This window comes from Marmota flaviventris, chromosome 12, assembly GCF_047511675.1.
Source record: "Marmota flaviventris isolate mMarFla1 chromosome 12, mMarFla1.hap1, whole genome shotgun sequence".
Taxonomy (NCBI): Eukaryota; Metazoa; Chordata; class Mammalia; order Rodentia; family Sciuridae; genus Marmota; species Marmota flaviventris.
Genome location: NC_092509.1, coordinates 65,044,235 through 65,058,511, shown reverse-complemented (window position 1 = coordinate 65,058,511; position 14,277 = coordinate 65,044,235). Strand labels below are relative to the sequence as shown.

Sequence of the window (14,277 nt, the reverse complement as noted above, 5' to 3'; positions counted from 1 at the left end):
CAGAATTCTTAAGTTCAAAAGCTATATCTTTATTTCCCATTAGTTGAAAATAAAATTTAGCCTTTTAAAATTTTTTGAAGTTTACTTGTAGCTAAATCATATACTTTTAGACACAAAATAATAATGTTTTTCATGACAATCAGCCATATCCATTATTTTATCTCATTTTAATCTTTATAACAACTCAATGAAACATGTAATGCTTTATTTTCTAAGGATAAAAATCAAGACTGAGAAACTTAAAGTAACTTTTGCAAAGTCAGCTGGGCATGGTGGCAAATGCTAGTTACTCAGGAGCCTGAATAGGGAGACTAAGTAGGGAGGATCACTTGAGTCCATGAGTTCAAAACCAACCTGTGCAATATAGAAAGATCCATCAAAAAATTAAAAATAAACTAAAATAAAATAATATAAAGCAAACTAAGGGATTGAATTCAGGGATTGAGTCTCTTATTCAAAAAATCATACACTACTACTTTTATCGTCTACTTTTAGTGAAATAATGTTATGATAAAGATAAGAAGCATCTTTTCTGTGAGGCAAAACTTTTTGGAATACGTAATTTCCAATAATACTTCTTCCTTATAAAATATTTAATAGAAATGTCTGCTTCAATATGACTTGAAGAAATAACAGTTGTAAAGTAAATATTTTAAATCACCTCAAATGCCAAAATCATGCCTTGCTTGCTATAAAGGAAGAAAGAGAATTTAAAATGAAGTAACATTGTGTTCATTTGTAAATAACATATTGCAACCAACTGTTTCTTAATTGCTCAGACTGTTGATAAATAATCCAGCCCGGCTGCTCTCCACAGACAATTTGCTTTGGATCAGACCAGGCAATTCAAATGACACTAATTACAGGGAAACCTTTTTATATGAATTCTTGTTTGTCATGGAGAAGAAAACTCCTTGATAAAGGGTGAAGATTTTTTTTTCTTATTTTTGTCCTAAACAAAGCACTCATTACCAAGCGGAAGTTATGTTAGTTGAATGAATTTTGATTGAATAAAAATGGATCAAGTTGTATATCATGTTGAAAAATGTGTATTTCATTGGTCTTACTGTTTATTGTACCGTCATGAGTTATGTTACCATTTCATTTTCATTAAATGATAGAGAAGATGTAGAAGCTTTATTTAAAGCAATATTTTCATTGAATTAAGCTACATTACTGAATGATTATTTACTATAACGGAGATTTGTATATTAATAGATGTGTCTTTACTAGACAGAAACCAAGACTTCAGGAAGTCTTAACTTTATCAAGGGATTTGTAATAACATGATATCATTGTATTTATGATTTTATAGTGTTAGAATGAATATTAAATGAAACAAAATTCCCAAGGATTACTCAGGAGGCAGGTAAGTACATAACATTTTGCATAGATGGTTTGAAGGCACAATTTTGCTCCATCACTGCATCCATATCCTTGAACGATTTTGACTGAAGACAGCATTTCTTTGAATTTTTCATTAAACCAGACGTCTTGAAATATGAATTCCTTTTATGTTTCTGTGAGTTTTGGCTAAAAGAACCCCAGTGAATAAATCATACAATACTACGTGTCACCAGCACTTGTGAATATTTCTGCTTTGTTATTCTATTCTCAGTAGAGCACCATTGATTATCAAACTCAGCGGAGAGCATTTTATGATCATATATCTCCATTAGCTCCTAGTTTGACTACCATAGATTTTTCTGGTTAAGCTTGCATTATGTATTAGGAAGCCTATCTCTTCAATACAAAGTTTGATTTCATTTTTCTAAGCCTAGAACTCGTATTATGTATTATGTATAAAGATTCTTATCTTTTATATATAAAAATAGGCTGCACTGTCTTTGTGCAACTGAAATGTATGCCATCTTTTTTCTTTTTGATTCACAGCTAGCACATTATACTATGAAGATGAATCTCTACAATGCAATGGCTGTCAAGGTAAATATTTCTTCACTTGTTAAACAAATGAAAAGTCAATTGTGCCCTGAATTCGCTTTTAATAAAATGAGCAAAGCAGAATAATGCAAATTTGATTGATATGCTAATGGTAAAGGGAGAAAAGAGTACATAGTTAAAAAGTTAGTTATGCTAACAATATAAAAATTAGAGTATTAAAATTAGAGTAAAATGTAAAATATGTAATTATAAATGCTGTGTTTTAGAATGTTAAATAACTCTGGGCCATAACTAGAGAAAGACTGTAAATATTAATGAAGCAATGTATTAGTTTCCATATGTCATATAGAATATTGTGATAAATAGATGAACATGGTTCTGGAATATAACATTCCTGCCCAATAGAAATCAATTAGAAATTATTCATGTGATTTAACAGTAATAAAATCAGTTTTCAGCTTAGAAGTTTTATCTGTGTCATTTCTGTGTTGATTTTTACTTGCTATTTTTTCTAATACAAAGCTAACTTCAGCAACTCTAGGGCTTGAACTTAGTTGCTACACAGATTTGGGGAATTGCTACTTCTTCTTCTTATTATTATTATTATTATTATTATTATTATTATTATTATTATTATTATTTTGTCTCAGACAATATGGTAACAGCTTAATTGCCAAACTATTATAAACAGAGAAATGTCTTAATTAAATTTCCTTAATATTCTTAAGACCTACATTGTATTTCTTTATTAAACTTTTAGTTCTTACTTCTGAAATAGATTTTATTTGGGTGAGGTAAGGTTGTAAATACTTTCCAAAAGGCCTCAAAAGGCCTGGGTTGTACGACAGTGGCAAAATTAACTATTTTGTATATTGTATATTGCTTTTCTCTACAGGTTTAAATGTGTAGGGAACCTAGCCCAGGAACATTCTCCAGTACACTGTCCACTTCTCTGCTCTCCTGGAGTTTGTGAAATGATGAATTCACAAGAAAGAGATTTTTTTCCTGCTTCTTCTGTAGCTGCAGAGTGCTATTTGCCTTTTTCAGTAATATTCACACAGGGAAACAATTTGATTTTCTTTTTAAATGGGAATGTTTTAGTTTTAAAATTTAGAGGTTTAAGATTCTCTGTATAGCTCTGCCATAGACTTACCCTTTGAGTCTTCAAAACCATTAGATTCTTTCTTCTCTGCTTACTTCATGTCAGATATGTCTCTTCAGTAAAAAGTAATCAATACTGAGAACTTAAAGCAGTTAATGACCAAAGCCTGAGATATCCCTGCAAGGAGGTCACCAGAGAATATCACAGAAGATCTTCCTGTTCCTCTCTACTGCTGGAGAGAAGTACAGAAAACAAGGTTCAAAAAATGTACACTTATGTATATTATTCATATTGAATTCTGATGTGACTTGAATAATTAAGATTCCTTTAACCAATCTTAGGCATATATAAGAAACTCACATCTACATGAGCCACTTGGAAGGCAGAGCTTTTTATTTATTCCAGCATTATACTAAAAGCTGTTATTTCCTGGTAGCTCCATTCAATGTCAGTTTGATATCACTTTGTCTTTGATTAACATCATTGGACAATGTAGAACTTTATCTGAGTCCTGTGATCCTGGAAAACAGCAAACATTAAAACAAACAAACAAACAAAAAAACAGGTCTTTGTGTTTTAAGAACTGCTATAAAAGAAAAAGAAAAAAGAAACAAAACAAAACCACGTTTCTCCCTATGACTTAGATAAGATGGACAAGACACATAGATGTCCAACTTGTTTACTGATGACAAAGCCAGACTCATCACTTCAGATTCCCATTCTTTACCTAACAAATAATAAGCTTATTCTTCTTGATGCACTGATCAATTGGAACAATGTTTTTTAACTAAATTGTGATTTAGTTTCTCTTCTTTCCATATGTCCCTGCACTTTAGCCAACATACAATATCTTCTTAATATTACCTCTTGAGAATAAACTGCTTCAGGATAAAACATTCTCTATTATACCATCCACTCATGTCATTCTTTTTATGCACATCAAATGTTTTCTAGGTTTGTTTACACCTTCCTATAAAAGAAAAACTTTTGTTGCCTACCTCTTGACATGCTTAGAAATCTTATGGCCAGTGTTCTCCTTGTTGCACTGGTCTACCTCTGAGTATTGTAGGCACTCCTTTCCTCTTCTTCTTGCAATAATCCTTTCATTTAAAGCCTCTGCTTACTTACTAAATCTGGATTTTTTTTCCCAACATGATATTTCAGGAAAGAAGCGTTAGGGTGGGAATATAATGGGGGTTCAAGCGAGGAGAGAGGATATTTGAGGATTATGTAGAATTGAAGTTATCCATCCATTTACCTGCAAATGCCATGATTTTATTCTCTTTTATTGCTGAGTAAAATTCCATTGTGTATATATGCCACATTTTTTTATCCATTCATCCACTGAAGGGCATCTGGATTGGCTCCACAGTTTAGCTATTGTGAATTGTGCTGAATTGTGTGAATTGTAGCCACATTGATGTGGCTGTGTCCCTGTAGTATGCTGTTTTTAAGTCTTTTGGGTATAGACCAAAGAGAGGGCTATCTGGGTCAAATGATGGTTCCATTCCCAGATTTCCAAGGAATCTCCATACTGTTTTCCATATTGGCTGCACCAATTTGCAGTCCCACTAGCAATGTATGAGTGTACCTTTTTCCCCACATCCTCACCAACACTTATTGTTGTTTGTCTTCATAACAGCTGCCATTCTTACTGGAGTGAGATGATATCTTAGAGTAGTTATCCACCAAAGACACTCAGGAATTTCTGAGACTATGGGGAGTATGTAAATATTACTGTGGAGAATGTATAATAAAAACATTTCTCCAAAAAGAAGAGTCCTCCTTCACAGGTTAACTTTGTAATAGACTGGGTGCTTTGTGTTTCTAAATTGAGATAATCAGGTATGAGGTCATAAGTAACTCCCCATATAAAGATTAATATTTAGCATTAGTTGATCAAAGAGACCAGTGACCAGAACTGAATTCATTTGTAAGTGGATTTTTGTTAGATTGTACTTTCCAAAGTTTTGCTCTCTACCTAAGTGAGTGGCTGAAGAGACCAATGTGTGGTCCATATACCTTTGTGTTGTTAACATCTGAAAATAACAACCAAACGTAACTGGGTGCCAGTAGCTGAAACTTTGTTTCTAATATTACTGCTCTGCTTTTTCAGTTCATAAGCTATCAAGTAATTATGTTCAAAATAATTGCCCTGGAAATTATTTAAATATAGTTGGCTGTGAAAGTCCAGGAAGAATAACCTCTAAGGATAACAGATAACTACCAAAATCAATGAGCAATAATATTCAAACAGATATACATGTACCCAAATCATAGAAAGGATAGTCACTTAAAATGAGTAAAAAAAAAAAAAAAAAAAAAAAAAACACTTTCATCTTAGTTTACCTCATGAACTGAGCCAGTTGCTATTGATTGCTAGCATGATAACTGGTTACAGTTCAGTTGTCAAAGAGGCTAGTGAAACACAGAAGTTGTTCAAATTTATATATAGACTACCCATCCCTACAGTGATGTCACTCTTTTTTAATGAAGAAAAAAGTACATGTGTATAATTTTATTTTATGTAATAGATATTAATATCCTCATTTGATGCATCTACTTTTTAAAGGGTCACCTTTTCTCTAAAGAATTTATGATCCCCCTACCCCTGTAGAATTGATCACTCTCTTGCTTTTTATTTCCCTATTTTACCATCGACATACTTTTGTTATAGAACCTGTAACATTTTATTAACCTTACTAATTTACATGCCAGTCTCCACCCCACACATGCTGTAAGTCCCTTGAGGCCCAGATCCTATCTTCTTCATTTTTGTATATCCAATGTCTGACTTTGATAGGGGGTTAAATATATATTCCTATGTAAATCAATGAAGTGAGGTCCATTTTTTTTATACAAGAAGTTAAAAAAAAGTCTTTTGCTTTGAGTACATTTTCTGTATGTCCCTGAGTACCCTTGTTGGAAATTATTTAAGCCTTTGCTGGAAGAACTTTGAGCCTTTTTTGATTACCTGATTAAGCTGTATGGTGTGGATAAACTGGATGTAGTAAAGTAAAATTTGGTTTGTGCGAAATTTACATGTGAATGAAAACCTCATGAGATTTAGGACCTTGCCTAGGTACTGTAGCACTTAACAGGTTTGAAGGAGGTTCGCTATGATATAAGCTGCTGTCAGAACCCACAGTATGCCTTTACAGAACCCCTGTTGCTGATTTGCTGCTAGGCCAGTGACAGTCAATTAATACAGCAATAAATTGCTCAGTAAATTTTTATCTTAGCTCCTGGGGCCCTATTCCTCCTGTTTCTCAGTGTGACACTTTATTTCCTTTTTAGTCTACAATTTGACTTTACTACAGATTTGAGTTCTGCTTTTCCTCTGGCATCTTTGCCACTGTTATCAACCCCATTTAAATTTGGCTCCTAACTTTTCTTTTCAGCTTTCTCTCCTTTTGGATAGCAAACAGATTATATAAATGCATGATCTGGTTTGGCTGTTCTACTCATTTTTCTCCTGGTCCCATCTAGATAGACAATTGAATATCTTCTTATAGTATGGAACAGTACTTACCCTTAGTTGGTTTTTGTTTTTGCTTTGTTGTGGGTTTTTTTTTTTTTTAATGTTTTTGTGGTTTGGAGATTGAACCCAGTTGTTTTTGCATGCTTGGCAAGGGCTTCACTCCTTAGCTGCATTTGCAGTACTCTAATCCTTCATTTCTGATGGTAGCGGGTATATATACATAAGTACGTAGATGTCACCTCAAGCCCACCCAATGCATACTCTTGAGACTCTGGTTCCTAATAATACTATGCAGATGCTAGATGAGGGCAAGAATTACTTAATATGTGAAAAGCCTATTTAAAAATATCCCCAAGTAACAGGTAAAGTGAGCTTTGGTGGAATTATTCCATCCATCCTAAGATTTATTATTTGACCCTTCCTCCAGAACCTTGATTCATGGTTCTCAGTTCTCTGTGTTTTATCTTGTTTTTACTTTCTGGCCAAACCCATGTATGAAATCTTTTCCATGGAATGGGGTATGTCCTATACCTAATTCTTCCATTTTTAGGGGGAAAATAATCTAAGACAAACCTCACATACATTCAACCTCAACCTAGTTACTTGAGGCCCCCATTTATCCAATAGAAGGATTCTAGATTTTGAAACTACCTAAAGATGTATATAAATAGCTGATAGATAACTGAATATACCTTAATCAAACTGACAGTTAGAGATATGTGTCTCTGAGGCCTGGCAAGAAACAGATTACCATAGCATATAGTATCAAATATTCATAAGTTAGAACCACTAGTAAATAAGATTTAGCAATTATATAGCAGTTACCATTGTTCAGGTATCATTCTAAATATTTTTTGAATATTTTGAGTCTTCTCTATAATTCTCAAAATAAACTCTCCAAGGCAGGTATCATGATACAATTTGAAAGATGAAGCAATGGACTCTGTCCCCAAATCATAAATCTAGTAAGTTACAGTGAACCCAAAATGTCTGGTACTCTCCAACCTTCCTGACAATTCTGGTCGCATGTAGTCTTGATTTTACTTTTCTCTCTTTTTCAAAATTTGGATACAAACAACTATATCAACCCTGAACTAAGATCGTAAGGGGAATTTTATTGTTTATAGCCTGGTTTTCTTGGACAACTGATTTCATGATTCCAACAATTTATGAGCATCCTTACTGGTAGGATATTTTTAATGGAATTTTAAGTTTTTTGACAGTTAATAGAAGACTAAGTTGAGGCATCCCAATTCATTTATATGCTTCCCCTCCTAGGCAGAATTGGATGTCTTAGGTTGAACATTTTCTTTTTTTTTTTAATTTTTATTATTGGTTGTTCAAAACATTACATAGTTCTTGACATATCATATTTCATACATTTGATTCAAGTGGGTTATGAACTCCCATTTTTACCCCGTATACAGATTGCAGAATCACATCGGTTACACATCCACCGTTTTACATATTGCCATACTAGTGTCTAATGTGTTCTGCTGCCTTTTCTATCCTCTACTATCCCCCCTCCCCTCAAAAAATGAAAAATGGAAATAATCTAAAGTTTACAGAATTTTGAAGAGCAATGGATGAAATTGATGGTTTTCTGTGGAATTCCTTTTACTCTATAGTCCTTGTACATGTTAGTGATCCATCACAAATACTTAGAGAAACTCTACTGAATCTGAATTTCAACTAGTTTTTTACTATTATACTTATGTTAAATGATTTGATTTGATTTTAGTGCCCCAAAATATTTTAGTTCAGATTGAAATGTTCACTTTAAGGAAAATAAAAGATATCAACAAGAAGAACACTAAAGAAATTGCAAAATATCATAACTTTAGTGACTTATTTCTCCATGTAATTATGAATCCATATAATAAAAAATTAAATCTACTGAAATTAATTTGGCGAGCAATGACTTACCACTTTATTTTTTTACTTCTTCTGTATAAAATATAAAATATAAGAAAAAATTATTGACTTATTGATTTAGTACAAGCGGCTAAATAAATCAGATATGTATATCCATCTCAGCCTCTTAAACTATGTATAATCCTATTTTATCTTTATATTCCTATGAAATAAGCATTAACGTTTAGAATAATGACCTCCAGGATTCATTAGAAATATATAGGTAGATTTTTTAGTAAAAAGATATTGAAGATCTCATATAAAACTGTATATTACCTTGTATAAATTCAGAATAAATAACTCATAGTCTTATTCGTACAAAGACAGATACTTCAAAATGTCAGCCTAAGGGAAGGGAAAAAAGAGGGGTCATTTAGATAATCCTAAGCTTTTACCTGATGATGTTTCCATCACCATGTCAAATAATATTTCTTCTGTCCTCCTGCTACTTCAAATACCAATATCATTGTCAAATGTTTATATAGATTTGTAGAGAAAGGATATATAGAGAAATAAAATATTAAAGAAAAGAAATGGTAAATGGAATAAATAATCCAAAATTTTCTGATAGAAATATCTTACTGTGATTTTTGTAATTCTACATATGAAATTATATTTCATATGCAACATATATATACTTTTACGTACATAGTTTTGATATGATAATGAAGTAATACTGTTTATGAAAACTCATGCTATATTACTATTTTTTTTACTATATTTTTAAGTTCCCTATCTGTAAAAATTTAGTAAAACCAATTTTCTGTGTTTATTGTATGGTGGTCTGAAATGGTTGAGTCATCTAAAAAATAAAATTATTGAGTATATCTGAGTCCTAATTCTATGCTCTCATATGCATTTGAAGCATTAATAGCAGGTGGGTTATTATCAATGTATTTGTTTCCTGTCTTTAATTTTGGGCAAGAATACATTTTTCCCTTTCAGTGGCATTACAATTATTATGAATTTTTAGGAATAAAAATAAACCCAAAGGAGAAAAATCTGTTCTATGAGCAGATGGCTTTTGATATCTTAAGGTTTTTCCATTTGTTTTAGTGCTTAAAATAAACATTATTTATAAGACCACTTACATTTTGATGTTTCTTAATGAGGAATATGCATCATTGATTTGACTAGCTTAAGAGGTCATTTAGAACTTGCCCGTTAACAAGCTGTAATCTGCTGAGCACACAATGACTTTGTTTAAAATTATCTATTCAGAGCTGATCAATGACAATAATTGTTTTATCCAATCACTTCTGAAAGTTGCTAATTACTTTGAAGGACATGAATACCAGCCAATTTTATTATTATTATTTTTTAGAAACTGTTTCTCATTTACATCAAAATTAAGAAAAAAATTAATAAAATTAATCTTGCCTTTTGACAGTACTTTAAAAAATAGCTTATTCTGTAGTACTGGAATAGCAATAGAAAAATTAGCAAAATTCAGGATGTCATTGTGCCTATAATAGGAATTATAGTATATAGTACAATTTCATCTATGTTGTATATTTTTAAATCAATTAAATATTGGTCACACTGGGCTTTCTATAATGAAAAAAAATGGAACTAAAGAATAGGCACACTCGTTTTCTCTTTAAACAGTGTATTTGTAAGATATTAGTGAAAAAAGCATGGACTTCAGAGTGAGACAGATCTGGGTTTGTATCTTGACTCTGCCATTTACTCTTACTGGTTATGTGACCTTGAACAAATTACTTAACCTCAGTTTCTTCATTTTTAATGTGGAGATCATGCCCTATTCACAAAGATATTGTGAGAATTAAACAGTTAGCATAATACCTGGCATTTGGAAGGAGCTCAATAAATTTTAGATCCTTCATTTCACTGATGGCAGCTTCTTCACCCACTCAAATGATCAGTTTCTTCCAGCTATTCTTACTTACTCATCTTGGACAAAGCCACTTAAAGATTGATTGATTGTACTTTAGTGCGAATGAGTTTTAATTTGTTACCTTAACCATCACTTACTTATTATGCCCTTTCATACCCAATTGTGAATGGATTTGTCTTGGAAAGGATTTTTTAACTGCCTTTGAGTAGATGTCTAGGATATTAGGTTATTAGAAAGCTGCAGCCTCTCCGAGTGTAGCTGGGACGTTTCAGTTGCTGCTGGATTTGGAGAGGAAATAAGCCAGTGCCACTGGCTTTCTTTCCCTTAAGTGTGGGAAATCCTTCTTATTTTAGCACAAAAATTTCAGCCAATTACAGACCTCATTTCTCTAAAATGGACATACCTGCTACTCTAGTATTATCTGATCACAGACCACAATTATCACTCCTCTCAATACTCCAGCATGCATCTTTGATGTTTTCTGGAACACTTCATCTTATTTTATTTATAATTCAGTGACATCTTTATGTCATAGGCAGTCTCTCCCTGAGTAATGTTTTGATAACCCAATATTTTTCTTATGCAACCTGAGTCACTATTATTGCTGAGGATGAATTTTCTACCAGTACACGTTTACAAGTGTTCTCTTTCATAATCATGGTATAACGCATATTTGATAAAAGCATGCTGAAATACTTGAAGCCATCCAAACAGTTATGTGACCTTGTGCAATTATTTAACCTCTGTAAGCATCAATTTCCCCTTGTATAAAATCAGGTTAATTGTAATCTCCACTTCAGATTGATGCTATAAGATTAAATGAAATGAGCCAGGAAAATACTCAGTTATTTGCATGTATGCTTTATATATATATATGCATATTTCAATTAATTATTCTTTTCCATTAGAAAGTGCTTCTGGTCAATTCCTCTTCTTTGTCAGCCATATTATGATTTTGGTCAAGTTAGGGAGAGTTTCTATATTGAGTATTATATGATTTTAGAAAAATTGATTTTTAGTTATAGAGTTGATCTTTAAAATAAGATAATTTGAAAAGTTCTTATTGTATAACTTTGTTACATTGCATTGCTATATTATTTAGTTTACTTTCTAGAATTGGTGTCTCTGGTTCAATTGTACACACAAGTTATTTTGTGTATCTTCAGTTATTTTATTCTTTCTCACTCTGAGAGGTTGACTAAAACACTTCCTTAAAATTTCGGCATTTAGTACATCAGATGTTATAATGATTATAAAATTTTGCCTTTTAAGGACAATGTCTTTAAAAACAAAGAATAAGAATTCAAGTAAATTCAGCATTCCACTTAGAAATATTTTAAGCTACATGTCTTTTAGCTAAAAAAAAAAAAAGTAGGCCTTGTCTCTCTATTATCCTTTTCTATTTAAAAGTAAAAAATATGTTTAGAGAACACAGGTATTGTCTCACTAGCAAACTGTGCTGAATTGGAAGTACTTCGTATACTGCAGGAGAATCATTTATAACATGTCAAAATCACTGATTGATAATATTATACATTATCAATTTTGTTTTAAGTTGCCCTAATAGAGGCTGTGTTATCAAATATAGGACTTAAGGAGATTGAGTCTCATGATTGCTGGGGTTTTATAAAACATCTAGGAGCCCTAGTACATTATCTTATACCTCTGACTGTCTTCTCATCTTAAAAAAACACACATTAATTATATTTTCTGCTAAAAATAAAACAACTTGTATTGCAGTAAAAGATTTAAAAAGCTGATAATTTTTAGTTTTAATTGATTGAAATTGTATTTTACTTCCTTCCCAATGCTGTTTTACAATGACTAAGAAAATGGATTCTCTGAAGCCTTAATTTGACTCCTGGATCTGTCACTAATAGCTGTGTAATTATAGGAAAATTATCTAAACTTTTTGGTAGTCATTTTGTCATCTGTACATCATATCTGAAGGAGTGTTCTAAAGTCTAAGAGCATAAGAAAATCCTTAGAATAGTGCCTGGCACATAAGAACTCAATGAATGTTAACTGATATGGTTATTGATAAAGAAGAAATAAAATGCCATGATTAATATATAAGACAAAATTTTATTTAAAGATTTCAGTACCACTGAATTAAAAAAAACTCATTAAAATTTTTATTTCAATGAGACCAAATGCAGTCTTGAAGCCAGTTGGTTTTTTGGGGAAAAATTCCATTTGCTTTATCTGTACAAATGGTAGGAATTTGTAGGTCAACTTTTAAATCTTTTAATAACTAACTTAGAGGTTAATATTTTGTGAAATGATTATAACTATTTTAAAATAAATTGTAATAACAATTATTTTTATCTTTCAAATATTTATAATTCTGCAAGTACCACCTATGTTTGCAACTTATATACTGTTATATTAGTGGAAAAGTCTAAGGCTTTATTTAATATGAACTTTTAGAAATAATTACATTGGTTTGAAAAAATTTAATGTTTTCAATGAAAATTTTAAATGGTATATTTTATCTTTTATTTATACCTGTAGATTCAGAGACGCTGGCGAGGCTATAGGATTCGGAAATACTGCTTTAATTATTATTATTTGAAAGACTACCTAAAAGCTGTTTCAGAGACCAATGATGCAATTAGGTGAGTAGTACAATCATTAATCTACTAGTGAAAATTTTGGAAAGATTATTCAATAGATATTAATCATTACTTAGAAATACTTTCTTTAGCAGTAATATTTCAGGCAGATATTTATTGGTGAGATGTATGATTCTATTTATCTTAAAAGTTGTTTATTATACATTAACGTTTTGTAAAGACAAAATTAGATTATTTGTACATGTAATTTCTTGGTTCTATGCAAAATAGTTCAGTTTCTATAAAATTATTACATAGGAAGGTGCATTTTATCTGTACAGTGATATACAGATTGTTAAGTATGCTAAGCTTCATATATTATGATAAACATGTTCAATAGCAAGAACTTACCTCTCAAAGAAGAAAATACGATGGAACATATTAAAATGTCTATCTTACTGTTAGTGTTTATTTTTTAAACACCAGGAAGTTAGTACCTGGATATAGACTATAGGGTATTTTCTGTAGATTTATGCAGAATAAAGACATTGCAATAATAGTCAGTCAACCGTTCCAAAGCCATATGTGTTGAGTTTTCATATTACTGTACTTTAAAAATAGAGATTTTTTCCTTTTGTGATATACTCTATTCTAATAACATAAAGTGACCATAAAACTACAATATTTACATTAAATACAAATCATAATTATTAATAATTGGCATTTATATAGTAGCTTGTACTTTAAAAAAATGCTTCCACATGCATTATTTGTTTCTTAAAGTTCTTTGAAATAGAAATAACAAACAATTGGCAATAATATGTTTAAAAAAGTTTTATCTGAAATCCTAAAGTAAGATGTGTGTGAAGATATATCTGAAAACTAAATTCTTAACTTTTAAATTTCTTGTGTGTGTTGTAAAGAATCTGGTCTTTAAAAATTAAGCATAGAAAATTCATTACGTTGATTTCTTTAGAAATATCAGTAAAAAGTTTTTGATAGCTTCAATACAGGTTTAGTCAATGAAAGAAGTAGGAAAACTAAAACAACAACAACAAACCCAAACAAACAAACAAACAAAAACATGATCCAGAGGAGATTTCTGTTTAATTTCTTCTTGAGAAATCTAAAGCTTTGGAGATGGGTTAGTATCTGCAAATGGCCAATTCAAGCTTTTTCATTAAAAAACCTAGCAGAGTATGAGAGAGAAGAAATATGAGCTGGACTGAGGATTAACAGGAAGCAAGTGGGGATTATAAAACATACAACTGAAGGACGTGCTCGCTGTTCGAGTCTTGCAAGTGCCAACTCTGTACTTCAACAATCCCGAGTGTAAGCATGTTGGTAAAGTTCACATATTAACTTTTAAAATATAAAGCTATTCCTTAAGAAAATTACATTTCAGGGCCCTTATTTGCTTCACTCTAATTGAAACCCTGAATGGAAGAAGTCCTCAAGGAGGTGA

General features: G+C 31.4%; 1 protein-coding gene across 1 annotated transcript in view; it reads left to right on the top strand.

Moving 5' to 3' along the window:
• The window catches only part of Spata17 (spermatogenesis associated 17), a 186,671-nt gene that overhangs the window by 31,570 nt on the left and 140,824 nt on the right, over positions 1-14,277 (top strand). The window contains exons 4-5 of the mRNA XM_027934643.2: positions 1,894-1,944; positions 12,772-12,875. Coding sequence (XP_027790444.1) covers positions 1,894-1,944; positions 12,772-12,875 — 155 coding nt within the window. The remainder of the gene's footprint in view (positions 1-1,893; positions 1,945-12,771; positions 12,876-14,277) is intronic.